At 49.8% G+C, this 14,653-nt stretch overlaps 1 protein-coding gene across 1 annotated transcript in view; it reads right to left on the bottom strand.

Moving 5' to 3' along the window:
- Positions 1–1,775: 1,775 nt before the first annotated feature.
- The window catches only part of ZBTB47 (zinc finger and BTB domain containing 47), a 47,357-nt gene continuing 34,479 nt past the window's right edge, over positions 1,776–14,653 (bottom strand). Inside the window, exons 5-6 of the mRNA XM_031959852.1 lie at positions 11,989–12,133; positions 1,776–10,472 (exon numbers count right to left, since the gene is read on the bottom strand). Coding sequence (XP_031815712.1) covers positions 10,018–10,472; positions 11,989–12,133 — 600 coding nt within the window. The 3' untranslated portion in view covers positions 1,776–10,017. The remainder of the gene's footprint in view (positions 10,473–11,988; positions 12,134–14,653) is intronic.

The following is a 14,653-nucleotide window of genomic DNA, read 5'->3' as shown; positions in this document are numbered from 1 at the left end:
CTAGGCTATGGCAATAAATTACTAAAATTATTCCTTTTTTCCTCTTAAGAAATGCTATTTGTGGGCAGCTAGTTGGAATAGCCCTGCAGTCAGGAGGACCTGAGTTCAAATATGGCCTCAGACACTTATTAGCTATGTGATTCTGGACAAGCCATTTAAACTGTCTGCCTCAGTTTCCTCAATTGTAAAATGTGGATAATAGTACCTCCTTCACAGGGTTATTGTGAGGCTCAAACAAGATAATATTTATAAACTTTGGAACAGAGTAAGTACTTAATAAATACATCTTTCTTTCCCTTCCTTCCTTCCTTCCTTTCCTTTCTTTCTTCCTTCCTTCCTTCCTTCCTTCTCTTCCTTCCTTATCTTCCTTTCTTCCTCCCATCCCTTCCCTTTCTTTCTTCCTTCCTTCCTCCCTCACTCCCTCCCTTTCTTCCTTCCTTCCTTCCTTCCTTCCTTCCTTCCTTCCTTCCTTCCTTCCTTCCTTCCTTCCTTCCTTTCTTCCTTCCTACTTTCCTACCTTCTTCCCTCTTTCCTTCCAATCTAATCCAATCCAATAAGCATTAATTAAGTACTTTCTTATGTGCCAGGAAGTGTGCTAAGCACTGGAGATAGAAGAAAAAAGAACACCCAAACAGTTTACATTCTATGGGAGGGAGACAACATGTTAACAGATGAGCACATGCTTGATAATTTAAGGAGGGTGAGAGCATGATGGGAAATCAGGAAAGACTCCCCTAGGGGTTAGCACCTGATCTGAGCCTTGAAGAAGTTAAGATACTGAGAGGGAATGTATTCCAAGCATGACAAAGGCATGGAAATGGGAGTTGGAATGCTAAGTTTGGGGATCAGCAAGTGGCCCAGTTGGCTAAGAATACAGGACACATAAAGGCAAATAAAATGAAATAAAACTGGCAAGGTCAGGTAGTGCTAGATTGTGATGAGATTTAAATGCCAAACTGAGAATTCTGCTTTTTGTACTAGGTGAGATTGTTCAGTCATGTCCAACTCCTCCTTATCCCATTTGGGGTTTTCTTGGCAGAGATACTGGAGAGGTTTGCCATTTCCTTTTCCATCTCATTTTACAGATGAGGAAACTGAGGCAAACAATGTGAAGTGACTTGTCTAGGGTCATACAGCTAGTGTCTGAAGCCAGATTTGAACTCATGAAGCTACGTCTTCTTGAGTTCAGGCCTGGCACTATCCACTGTGCCACCTAGCTTCCCTCTAAATTGTCTGAGTAAGGGTATAACATTGGTTTAACTGTGAGAATTATTTTGGCAGCTATATACAAAGAGCTCTGGACATGTTACAGGGAAGGAAACAGGTGCGTCTGAGAAGGGGGCAGGGATTTGTCTAAGTTTACATAGACAGTAAGTTAGAGAAGAGCTGGTAATTCAAACTGAGATTTCTACATCCCAGGCCAGCTTATGTCCCACTTCCCAATTATGTCTCCTTTCTCCTTTCTGGATTCTGGGTTCCCCGTCTGTCAAACAGAGGGGCTGGAGGAGGGGGCCCTAAGTGCTCTTCCAGCTGCCACATGTGGTCGGTCCGTTTACACGCACCTTGCCCGTCCTGGTGCTGATTATGAAGGAGGAGTTACTCCTTCACCAGTTCTCCACTTCCTTCCCCTCACCCCACCCACAGGCCATTCCAAAGAGAAAACAGAAGAACCTTTTACTACCTCCCTCCATCACCACATGCTTGCTTCTGCTCAAGAACAAAAGCAGGTGAGCAGTCCCAGAAGTCTCGAGGAAGAAATAGGCTGTGACAAGCTCCAGGATTTCATACAAAAGAATTTATTCATCTTCATTCCTCTGCCTCAGTCACACATCTGTGGGTCTTTTTGCAAGGGACTCTGCCCAGTCTGCCGTGGACACTGGTCTCTGTAAGGGGGCTAGGACCCGGAGGGCCAGTCACATTTCTCCATCCGGGTCTGGTCCATGATTCACTGAGCTACATTGTCAAGGGACGGTTACATTAAGTGTGTGCTCACTGGGCACCAAAACAGATGGATGAGGAAGAGTGGGGAAAGGGCAGAGGAATGGAGACCCAGAATCAGGATGGTAGAATCTCTCCTTGAGACCCTCAAGCAACAGAGTCCATTATCTTCCTGTCATCCCATTCTACTTTTTGTGACATCAGGAGGTCTTTGCTTCTGGAAATCTGTCTCTTTACAACTTCCACCCATTACTGATCCCAGAGCTGTCCTCTGCAGCCAAGCATTCACATGATAACCCTTAAAAATACTTGAAAGCATCTATCCCTTCCTGCTCAGACCCTGTTTTTTTTTGTGCTAAATATTCTAGTTCTTTCACTGGCCCTCACATGGCAATGGTTTCCAGTCCCTTCTGCTTCCTGGTTACATTCCTCTGGCTATATTCCAGTTTTCAATGTCCTTCCCAAAACTGGGTTTTAGAGTTGAACACAAGATTTCAGGTGTGTTCCAAACAAGGCAGAGGACAAGACTTTCTCCATATTCTGGGCTAAGGGGCCTTAGATTAGCTTTGTTGTTTTTGCTGTCTGGTCATTATCGGCCTGTACTAGGCTTGCAGTCTGCTAAGCTCCCTTCTCCAGGTCTTTTTCACACAAATTTTTGTTTATCCACTCGAATTGATGGGTGCAGAGAATGAAAAGCTCCAGCCTGGGTCCCGAATGCACCCTCTTGCCACTCTTGGGATGGATAAAAGAGTAGGGACTCATCACCTGTACCCAACCAGTCCCCACCTTAACGTGTACATTTAGAGACACAAGAGATCAAACAGAGAGAGAGAGAAAGCTCATTTTCAAGGATCCAACCTTGAAACCTTGTAGAAAATCTCTCCACTGTCCCTCTGATGAAGTGAGAGAAAGAAGGAAGTGACTACAGAACATGGAGAACTATTCCAATTGTGACACTTAGGTACCTGAGGCAAATCATTTAATTTCTGAGTCTCAGGAAAATGAGAATAATAACATTTGCATTATTATGAAGCCCCCTTCCCCCCACTGGGTTGTTGTAAGGAAAGCATGGCGAAAACCTTAAAGTGCTCTATAAACATATAAAATATTGTAACGTTATTTTTGATGAGCGATTACAAATGTTGGTAGTGGAGAGTCTTTGTTGGGCATAAGTAGGATAAAGTGACTTCCGATGACTGAGGTGTCTTCCATCGCTGAAATTCTGATTCTAGGAGGGTCGGTGGTGAGGAGATTTGGGCTGACAACTACCCCCGGGTCCCAAGAACACTTAGGCTCCCACTTCTTTGCTCTAGCTAGGAAGGCAGAATGAAGAGAATAGAAGTATCAAAGGTTCAAAACATCAATTCTGTACCCTTCTGCCAGACCCTCTGCTGACCGCCTCAACCCTTTCCCAAGTGCCCCAGACCCAGGGCACCATGGTCGGCCTTAAGTCTGGAACTGGAACATAGGATGGGGAAGCAACTAAAGATGAGGCACCAGAAGGTCCAGGCTGCAAACACCCTCGGAATAACTTCTTCCTGTACTTCTGTCAGTGCCCAGAACTGGAAAGCAATTCAGAGACCATGGGAGCCCAGAGGTTCTTAACCAGGGGGCCGTGACCTTGTTTTATTTTTAAATACTTTGATAATGATTTTTAAATAGAACTGGTTTTCTTTGTAAGCCTATGCATTTTATTTTATACATATAAAAACACCATTACGGGAAGGGATTCATAGGCTTCATCAGATTGCCACTGGGGTCTATGACACACAAAACTAAGCCCCCTGAATCTTTTGAGATGAGGAAACCCAGATCCACAGAGAAAGGGCTTTCCCATAGGGCTGGGCCTAACCCAGGCTTTCTGGCTCCAAATCCAGAGCTCTGTCACTGCTCTTAACCTGGGAAACGGTGGATCAATTCTCCGCCGGCTTCCCAGCTCCCAGACATCCCAAGCCTGACCTGGGACCGGAGACAGCCGTTCTTCCATATGGTGGAAGAGCGTCCGGGGTCCGAGGGGAGCCGTGCAAGAGGAAGAAAAGCTACTTGCCCGTGGCTCAGTTTCCTGGCACATGAATGTGCTCATCCAAGAATGCCAGGTCAGCCCCTCCAGGCTGGCATCCTTAGCATTGTTTTTTGAGGCACTCTGCCCAAGCTGCAGCAACTGGGGGGGCTTGACAGGGGGCTCAGAGATCTCTGAACTGTGTCCAGGAGAGGACCTGCCTCTGCAAATGAGAAGCCCCTTTCAGCCAATGCCCCCTCCCTTAGTGGGGAGCATCGGTGGGGACACTTCCCCCTCGCTTGGTCTTATGACAACTATAACTTTTGGCGGTCAGGGACCCTACCTTATCTAAACTTCTTATCTCCCTCGGCACTGAGCCCTACCCAGAGTACCCAGAGAGGCTTAATCAATGTTTGATTTTGTGTAGGATCATAGGATCTAAAGGTGGAAAGGTCCTTAACATTAAATCCCATATAATCCAACTCCCTCCATTTCATGATCAGGCCCACTGCTCAGTGGGTTCCTGGCACTGGAATTTTTGGAAATGTATTCCAGCACTGGGAAATACATTATACAGATATGTGTATGTGTATATATATGTTAAGGATGGAAAACCCAATGAGTTAATATTTGCAAGTTCCAATTCCAGGTCTTCTACCTCACTGAATATTGGAGTGACTTTGGGGGCAGTTTCCCTGTCCTTATAATGAGGATACTGGACCTAGGTAATCACCAAGACCCGGCCAAGGTCTTTAAACTTAGGCTTTAGTCTGCTTCCCTGCCAGCTCAGACACCCTGAGAAGACCTGGTCTCTTAGCCCTCATGCTGCCTTTCAGAATGGCCCCCTCCCTAAACCCCAAACCCACGTTGGCGCTTCTTTTTTGGACATCAGAGTATTAGCCCTGGTACCCAGGATGGGGGAAACCACAGAATCACACTTTTGAGACCTGAAAGGGATTAACCTAAACCTTATCTAGTCAAAGCTGCGATCCCTGCTCTATCACAGTCTAGAACATTATAAGTCTTTGAGGGTCAGGGAACTCACTGCCCTGAGATAGCCCCCAGGGGAACTGCACTAAGGCAGAGGGAAGACAAACTCCTACCCTTTCCAAAAGGAATGCCTTTAAGGTTGGGAAAACCAAGGCCGTTCTCTGAGGCAAGGGGAGGTCCTGGATGCAGGGCTTGGTGGAACTGCCCAGAGGATTAGCTTCAGGATAAAGTATCTCAGCAAGAGAGCCTGAATTTCATTCCCCTCTCTCGCCCAGCCCTGCCACTGACCAGCGACTCCTGACCAGTTGGGCTCCATATACTGGGAGGAGTAGGAGTCGACCCCCAGTAAATGACCAAAGCAAGGAAGCTAGGAGAGTGGAAAGTCTCCATGGGGCCCAGAAAAGTCTGCTTTGAAGCCATTTCCCAAGAAAATGCTGCAGTGGGTAGGCCAGTGATAATTAAAGACCACAAATTTACAGCTAGAAAGGGTCTATCACCCTCATTGGAGAGAAGGGATGGGAGAAGGGAGGGGAAGTGATTCCCCAAATATGGTTTAGCAGCAAATCTGATCTTCTGATACAAAATCTAGGACTTTCCTGGACTCCCACATATTTACCAAGCAACCATATCAGGTTATTTCTGGCCTGGAAGTATCCAAACATGGTAAGCAAGTACTATTATATTGTCGTGGAGAACCCAGAGCCTGTAGCCCCGTGTGAGCCTATTCCCCAGGAAATCCTGTTATCCCAAATAATGGGATAAAAAGAGCATAGATAACTTTGTTTTTTCTGGAGTAGCTAAAAAGAAGGAATTCCCCCTTGATCAGTCACAAAAGTTCTGGGACTTGGGGGGGAAAAGGGAAAAGTGGCAGAAGAGGCACAGGGAGGGTCCCTGCTTGAGAGGGGAAGGGGCAGGGGCAGCAGAGAGCCAGCTGCTGAGCAGCCAGCCCCTCTCACAGTCCAATCTCCTTCCCACCATGTTGAGCACAGCCAGCTCAGAGCCTCCTCTCAGGACCAGGGAGAGCATCTTTTCCCTTTTGCATCCTGAAGATCCTTCCAATCAAGGTTCTCCAAGTAGAAGAGCTGATATTGGAACCCAGGACCCAGAACCACTTATCTAATGATCGTTCCACCCCCTATTCCCTCCAAAGTCTTCTTCACCCAAACTACTTTCATAGAAGATAGCCCAGGAAGGAAGAGGGTTTGAAAGAATACTTTCCCATATGCCCAATGGGTCCCCAAAGTGCGCATGTTTCTGCAGCATAGGACCCCCTAGGGATGGGGGGTAAGGAGGAGGACAGTTATTATTGAGCTAAAAGCTACTCCTTCATCTACTGCTCATGGCAAGTGCCTCATTTTCCAGGAAGAGTCCAGTGGAGGAAAGCCCAGACATGAACAGTGATCTCTGCTCCCCCTTCCACCACCCCCAGGCCCAAATACTTCTAAGCAGATCTTCCCTTGCCCCACTCCCCATAACTCCCCCACTCCCCACCCCCCAAAAATGCATGCAGCTGGGGACGAGGGAGTTATCGTATATTGATTACACAATTTTTCTTTTAAAAAAAGAATTTTCCCCCCATCAATCAACAGAAAACTGGCTACCAACATTTCCCAGGGTGAGTCTTCTTAAAACATTCCACTCCCCCCTGGGTTGCCCCACATCTATACAGAATAAAGTGCTTTGTTTATTAATTATTATTAATAATATTGTTTATCACACTTAAGGGTCCCATGACCAGCCCTCCCCCTGGCATGGAGTCAAGTGGGCCCATGGCCACCCGCTGCAACAGCTCAACTCTGGCCTTAGTAAGTGCTCCGCATCTAGCTCCTGGATAGCCCCGGCCGCGGCCCTGTCCCCACCTCCCACCTCCCTGGCTGCCAGCCGTGGTCCACACTACTAGGGTTGACTTTGGCTTTTGTTTTTCCTTGATGTATAGCAACTCCTCTGACCACTCAAGTCACACAGTTCATAGATCCCCGTGCTCCCGGAAGTGGAGGGGCCGCCTCTGCCATTAGGGTCCAGCATGGGGCAAGTCTGCCCAGGTGGACGTTGCCTATTTGGACAGTACCGCCACTCGAGCCCCAGCACCACTTCGGCTCCCGTTCTCAGCCCTGTCCTCCGCAAGGCTGTCCCCTGGTTCCAGGGGGTTTTCAGCAGGGGAGGGAGGGGAGAAGAGGGTCCATTTTCTTCCAAGTCCTCAATCTTCCTGCTCCATTTGTGACATGGCCATGGGAAGGTCCTGTCTCCCAGGACCTGGTATCAGTGGAGGAAGAGAATAGAGGGAGGGGAATTAAGGTGCAAAGAATCTTAAAAATTACTTAAAAAAAAAGTTACAAAATGAAAAGTAAAGGAGCTTAATGAGGAAGAATTAGCTTATGGAACTGCCTCAATTTAGGAACAAGGTTAGGAACAACCTTAGTTGCAATAACTGCACGACTGGGTCTACTGCCTCACATGTACTTGCTGAGGTCCCCTCTGCTTAAGTTGAGGCAGGAATCCCAGTTTGTGCAGGAGGCTCCGGGCCAGCCCGAGCCTCACTACAGCAGCCGGAGAGGAGGGAAGGGACGGGGAAACTGAGGCAGGCTTCAGCCCCTTCCCGAGGCTGGGGGAGGGGGCGGATGGGCACGAATGCCCACTTAGCCCCAGCACAGAGGAGCGGGGACCAGATTCAGTTACTCCTGTCATGTCCAAGGCTTCCACTCACCCTCCATCCTCTCACATATTCCCTAATGGATACGCTCGCGTTCCTGCACACACACCCTGTATTTCCTTTAGATGGAGGAGAGCAGCGGGCTGGGAGCCAGCGCCCCGATGCCCCCCAGCCAGCACCCAACAGCTCCCCCTCTCCTGCCTTGCAGACTGCCCACAGACACCCCCCGAGGCACCTGAGCTCGCTCCCCGGCACAGTCCTGAGAGCCAGCTGGAGGGGCGGGAGAGACCCTACCCAGCAGGTGGGGGCAGCCCCAAACACGCTTGCCTCTCAGCTGTGGCTTCCCCCCAATAATGTGTTTGTAGCACCTGGAGACCCGGAATAAAGGCCTGTTATTTCCCTGCTCCTACTCTGAAGGAAGTCTGACTTTTCACTGGCCAAACCTTGGTCCATGTCATCTCTTCCAGTGCGGGGGGGAGGGGGGTGCACCCAGAGGGAGGAGAGAGATGGCTGCGGCTCAGGTTCCTGGGTTGCCGCCCACGGGGCCAAAGCAAGGAGTGGCCAATCCCTCCCTGAACCCCGGCCTGGGCCTGGCAGTGTCCTACCTTGGGGGCTGGGCTGCATTTGGAGAATGGCCAGTGACCCCTCGAGGGGCTTCTTTGGTTGACTGACCTCAGGCTCCTCAGAGGACAGAGGACTTGGCAGATGCCATTATTCCCCCCCTCCTTCTAAACTGTAAGGCACTTTGAGAACCAACTCCTCCCCAGCAAGCTGTGATTTCTCTAGTTTGCGAAAAGGGCCCTTTCCTCACCTCTTCCCCCAATCCCTGATCAGGCAGAGCTTGGTTCTGTGCCCCAAGCCTCAGAAAGTCCCGAGGAGCCTCCCCATCTCTGCACCCTCACCCGCGGAAGGCCTCCCCCTCCCCAGGCCGAGGGCTAGCACAGAACTGGCTCCCACCGACCGGGACCTGCTCTTCCCAATGGGAAAAGGAATGGTCCCACTTATCAGTCACCGGGGAGGGCCTAGCAGCCACCAAGAGAGGCTGTTGGAGGAAGGTGGCAGCTGGAAGCAACAAAAGCCCGGCCCTCTGCCCTGGCCACCCTGGACCGGCCCTCTGCCCCGGCCGCCCCAGTCCGGCCCGGCCCTCTGCCCCAGCCACCCTGGACCAGCCCTCTGCCCCAGCCGCCCCGGTCCGGCCCTCTGCCCCGGCCGCCCCAGTCCGGCCCGGCCCTCTGCCCCGGCCGCCCTGGACTGGCCCCTGGGAGTGAGGGGAAGGGCCGAGCACACCCCTGGCACAGCCCCAACTTCCTTTCCCAAAGTGTGACTAAACAGCTACGACTCCATGTCCCCCCGCCCTGAAACCCCCTAGTCCTGGCCTTCTGTAAGCTGGGCTCCCTCCCAGCCCAACTCGTGGGTCCCAGGCCGGCGGGCAGGAGGAGAAGGGATGGGGGCAGGCGGGAGAAACAGCATTTTGGCAAAACTGACGGGGCTCAGCACATCCCCAATCAAAGTGAATCTAGTGCTTGTCCTGAGGTCTTTACCCCCCCGACACATAGAGAGACACCAAAACACATACAGTGGTCCCCCATTTGCACGTTTTCCTTCTTAGACACACTCCTGAAGACACAAGGACGGGCAGACTCGGCTGTACGGATGTGTATGTGTGCACTCACCCTGTACGGTCACCCTGGACCCCACAGGGACCCCGGGGGTCCCTCTCAGGCACACCTCGGACATATGGAGACACAGACCCTCATCCCCTGCCCGGGGCACACACCAGGAGGTGACTTCCACCCTCGCCAGCCTCCCCTCTTTGCACTGGCCCCTTCCCCATGGGGCACACGTGGCTCCCCTGGGGGGTGAGGGACCACGCCTGGATCCCCATTTACCTCACAGGGGGCCCTCAGAGCCTGGCTTAGCAAACTGGCTTCCACTGACCCGTTTGTGCTCGAAGAAGGCGCCTGCCTCCCCCACCCGCCCTGCCTGCCCCCTTCCAAGGCTGCTCGCTCATTTTACAAAAGGAGAAACTGAGGCTTCCCGGACCCTGCACCGTTCTGCTCCTTTCTTCACCAAAGCAACGCGGAGCCCCCCGACTAAGTGGCACCGGCTCCTGGCCCGCTCCGGGCCTCCCTGGGCCCACCCAATACCACCACACTGAGACCCTAGGCAAAATGGAGCTGAGTGGTTGGAAGGGGAAGGGGAGCACAGGACTTCAGAACTGGAAGGGATTGTAGGCAACATCTAGTCCGGCTTCCTCCGGGGCAGACGAGGAAACTGGGGTTCCGAGATGGCCGGCAGCCTGCCCAAAGTCACGTGGGTGAGGGGCAGAGGGAGAATCTGGCCCGGGTCCTTGGAAGTCCCATCAATTGCCCCATCCACTCTGCCGTGGAGGGAGAAGGGGGAAGGACACGCGGGGGGCTCCACTTTCCAGAGTCAGTCCTCAGGGTCCTTTTGGAGGCACAGCCGGACACACTCGAGAGGTGAGGAGAGAGTCCGGAATGGAGCGGCAGGGCCAGCGGGGGAGCGGGCGCCCTAGTTGTGGCTGGCATTGACCTTCCCCGTGGAGAAGAGCGGGGGTGGGGGAGGTAAGTGAGGGGGGGGCGGCAGGGTCTGGGGCAGCGGGGGGGGGGGGGGCAGGGCGGGGGGGCGGGGGAGTCAGGGCCAGGGTCAAGCCCGGGGGGTGGTCACCGCCATCGGGAGGGTCCGAGGTCATCGGGTGACTGACACGAAAGCACTTCTCTTTGTGGGCTTTCAGCATGTTGGAGAAGCGGAAACGCTGCCCACACACGTCGCAGGGGTAGGGCTTCTCGCCCGTGTGTGTCCGCCGGTGCCTCTTCATGTTGGGGCGACTTGTGAAGCTCTTGCCGCAGATCTCACAGATGTACGGCTTCTCACCTGGGGAGGAGGGAACCGGTCACTCAGGGCCTGGCTGGCGGCCCCCCCACCTGGCCTCCAGATGCAGACCGCAGTCACTCACTCCCCAGCAGAGCGCCCTCCTTCCCCTGTCCCTCGCCACCTCCCAGAACTCCCTCCGTCCCTCACGGACACCGAGAGCCAGGGACGGCTCTGGCCCCTCTCCCCCCTCCGGCTGCCTCACGGTGTGGGCCACGGCCCAGAGGGGCACAAAGATGGAACGAGCCATGGGCCAGGAGGCAGAAGTCTGTCGTGGCTGCCGAGAGCCCCCCAATCCCTCTGGGCAGGTCACTTCCTGCCGGTCCCAAAGGGCCTTTGGGTACTTCGGAATCAGAGGGCCTGAGTTTGGAGCCGGGTTCTGACGCGCACTAGCTATGTGAACCTACACAAGTCATTTCTCAACTGTCTCTTCCTCTGTCAAATGGGGATGATCCTTCTTACATTCTCTACCAAGCGGGGCTGTTTCAAGAAAGGGGAGTCACTGATGATTACAGACCTAAGAGTGGGAGGGGTCTCGGAGGCCGAATATTTGATAGATAAGGAAACTGAAGCTTAGGGAGATCTTACCCAAGATGACACACAGAATAAACAACAGGGGCTCCAAAGCTAGTGGTCTTTTAGTGTATTATATGATCAGTTCTCATGAAGAAACAGGTCTCCTTCACTAAGGCAAGGGCCATGTGCTATAGTTCTTGCTCAGTCTTGGTCAGATTTGAATGTGATTTCACCACTTATTCTTGAGTCTATTAAAATATTCCAACTGACAACTAATTCCAATGTGACAATCAGAAAAATATTTCAAGTTGCCAAAGGGGATTAAAAAGCCTATTCTTGAATTGAGACCTTGGTGTGTTAATTTTCTCTTTCTGCAAATGTTTACTATTCCTGGGAGTGGTGGTAAATGCCCATAATCCCCAATGCTGGTGAACTGCTCTAAGCCCAGAAGTTCTGAGCTTCAGTAGAAGGATGTCCTGGATTCTAACCCAGATCCTCGCATCCTAAAGAAAAGCTTTCTTCCATACTGTGCTGAATAGTTCTCCTCTCCCCTCCCCACTCTCTAACAGTCTCCCCACCTCCAGGGACACGAGATATCAGAGCTGGAAGGGACCTTATAGATCAATGGGCCCAAACTTTTCATGTTACAGATAAGAAAACTGAGACTCAGAAAGAGGAAGTAGCTCTCCTGAGTGACACATTAGTAAGTCATTGGAAGAGTCAAAGATGGAGAAAAAAGGGGGAAGAAAAAAGACAAAGACAAGGAAGAGGAGGAGGAAGAGGAAGACTAGAGAAAGAGGAAGAGGAGGAGGAGAGAGAAATAGAGAAAAAAGAGAGAAATAGAGGAGAGAGAGCACCCCAGCTTAGTTACCTCTCCTAGAGAAGTTGGGATTCTCCCCAAGAGCTAATGATCCTGGGTAGGGGGAGATAAGATGGAGGAGATGATGGCAGGAGAGGGAGAAGGGAAGGAAGGAGGGGAGCAGGAGTCTTCAAAAGCTCTCACCCGTGTGTGTCTTCATGTGCTCATCAAAATACTGCTTCATGTTGAAGTCCTTCCCGCACCACTGGCACATGAACTGCTTGTGGCCAATGTGGATGCTCATGTGGGACCGCAGCTGGTATTTGTACTGGAAGCGCTCGTTGCAGTTCTGGTGAGGAAAGGGAGGAAAAGAGAAATGGGCGTGAAGGACTATGGCACCATCTTCAACCCCCAAGTCAAGAGGTCTGCAGCTGGTCCTGGGCTGGGCTGTCATTAAGGAGAGAAGCTGAGGGTGGAGGGCAGGGGAGGGCGGAGGGAGGGAACTGGTCTGATCCATGCGTTTGAGAACATCAGTTTCCCTCTGTGAGTCTGAAAATTCAATTCAAAACTCACCAGTTGAATTCAACTAAACGCTAAATATGTGGAAGGGCAACAAACAGCCTCAAGAAGCATATGTTTCTGGTGATACGAGGAATAGATAAATGCAAGATAATGTGAAGACAGAGAACAGTAACTGGGGGAAGAGGCGATGTGCCTCGGAGAAGGCGTTTTGTAGGAGGTGGCTCTTTGATGGAAACTAAGGAGACTATAAAGCACCAGCGAGGTCTTAGCAGATTCCCGAGCTGAAGAACAGCCAGACACAGACCAGGGATGGAGCACCGAGTCCAGGGACAGCACACAGGCCACTTTGGTGAGAGGCAAAGTGTTAGAAGCAGAAAGACACGAAGGGTCAAGATGGTGAAAGGGATAGGATGAGACACACTTGCAGAGTGAGCCTGGTGCCGGATTATGGCAGGGCTTTAAAAGCCAAAGCGAGGAGCTGGCTGGTTAATTTTGGAGAAAAGGGGACCTTAAAGGGATCGAGTTCAACCTATGTCCAAACAGTAGCCCCATCTACATTCTGGACCAATGGTCGTTCAGCTTGAAGGTTCCTAATGAAGGACAAGGAATCCTTCTTCTCCAGGCAGCTCATTCAATTTGAGGGTGGTTCTGATGCTCGGGTGTCCTAGTAGTGTGGCAAAATCTGCTTCCCTGAAAATCTTACCCATTACTACCAGACCTGCCCACCGAGACCACGCAGGAGAAACCTAATTCTCATAAACATTCATCACATCAGTGACTAGATGGCACCAGGACTAAAGTCAAGAAAACATGAGATCAAATCAAATTAGGCTCAGACACTCATTAACAGGGAGATCCTAAGCAAGTCTTCTGTTTGCTTCAGTTTCTCATCTATAAAATGGGAATAATAATAGCATTTTTAACTCCCAGGATTGTCATGAGGATCAAATGAGATAAATTGTGAAGTGTTTAGCCCAGTGCTTGGCACATAATAAGTATTACATAATTAATGTTAGCTATGATTATGTTTATAATTATCTTTCCTCCCCAATTCCTTACCAAGTGTTTCTCTTTTCCAGGTTAAATATCCCTATTCTTTGTTTTAATTCAATAAACATTTATTAAATACTTATTTTTATATCAGGTACCCTGCTGGGCAGTGGACAACCAATGACAAAAAATCAACAGGAATTTACATTTGGGTTTCTTGAACCCATTAGACTCTAACTTGTGGTTAAGACTAACCATTAGACTCTAACTTGTGGTTAGACTCTAACAGTGGTTCTCAAACTTTTGTTTTCAGTGTCTTTATCCTACTAAAATTATTGAGGATCTCTCCAAAGTGTTTTTGTTTATCTGGATTATATTTATAGACATTTACCATATTGGAAATAAAAACTATTTTTGAATTTGTAGACCCTCTAAAAGGGTTTCAGAGATCCCCAGGATTCTCTAGACCATACTTTGAGAACCACTGCATTAGAGTATTGGTAAATATTTAACAATCAGCTCTCCAGGGAGAAATTGGAAACATGACATTTTAAAATTTAATCTGAATTATTAACATTTTTTTCCATTAAAGTCTAAACAATCAACAAAACATATAATCAAGTCCTGATTGGTAGTTTGCCCATGTCTAAAATACAAATGCTCTCAGTGAAAATTTAACAGTTGGATAAATGGTCAAAGGATATGAACAAACAATTTTCGGATGATGAAATTGAAACTATTTCTACTCATATGAAAAGGTGTTCCAAATCATTATTGATCAGAGAAATATAAACTCTGAGATACCACTACCCACCTCTCAGATCGGCTAAGATGACAGGAAAAGATCATGACAAATGTTGGAGGGGATGTGGGAAAACTGGGACACTGATACATTGTTGGTGGAGTTGTGAATGCATCCAGCCATTCTGGAGAGCGATTTGGAACTATGCTCAAAAAGTTATCAAACTATGCATACCCTTTGATACAGCAGTGCTACTACTGGGCTTATATCCCAAAGAGATATTTAAAAAGGGAACCTTAAAGAGGGGAAGGAGGGAGGAAGGAAAAGGAGGGAAGGAGGGAGGGAGGGAGGGAGGGACACATAATCCTTTTAAATCTCATATTCTATATTCAATCTATCAGCTTTAGTCCATCAAAATCTTTCTAAAGACTACTTGTTGGCCTGATTAGGCTCTGCCTTTAATGCAGGTCTTAAAATGGGTCTGAAATTTTGCAACTTTCACCTTTTACACCAGAGAAATAACAAGTTTTGCAAACCCACTTTCACTGACCAATGACCACAAATCCAGGCTGCCTTATTTAGGCAAACAAACAAGAACCTTTGAGAGAAAAAGGC

This window comes from Sarcophilus harrisii, chromosome 1 (genome assembly GCF_902635505.1).
Source record: "Sarcophilus harrisii chromosome 1, mSarHar1.11, whole genome shotgun sequence".
Lineage (NCBI taxonomy): Eukaryota > Metazoa > Chordata > Mammalia > Dasyuromorphia > Dasyuridae > Sarcophilus > Sarcophilus harrisii.
Note: the sequence above shows the minus strand (reverse complement) of the source record. Positions and strands in the feature narration are given on the sequence as shown.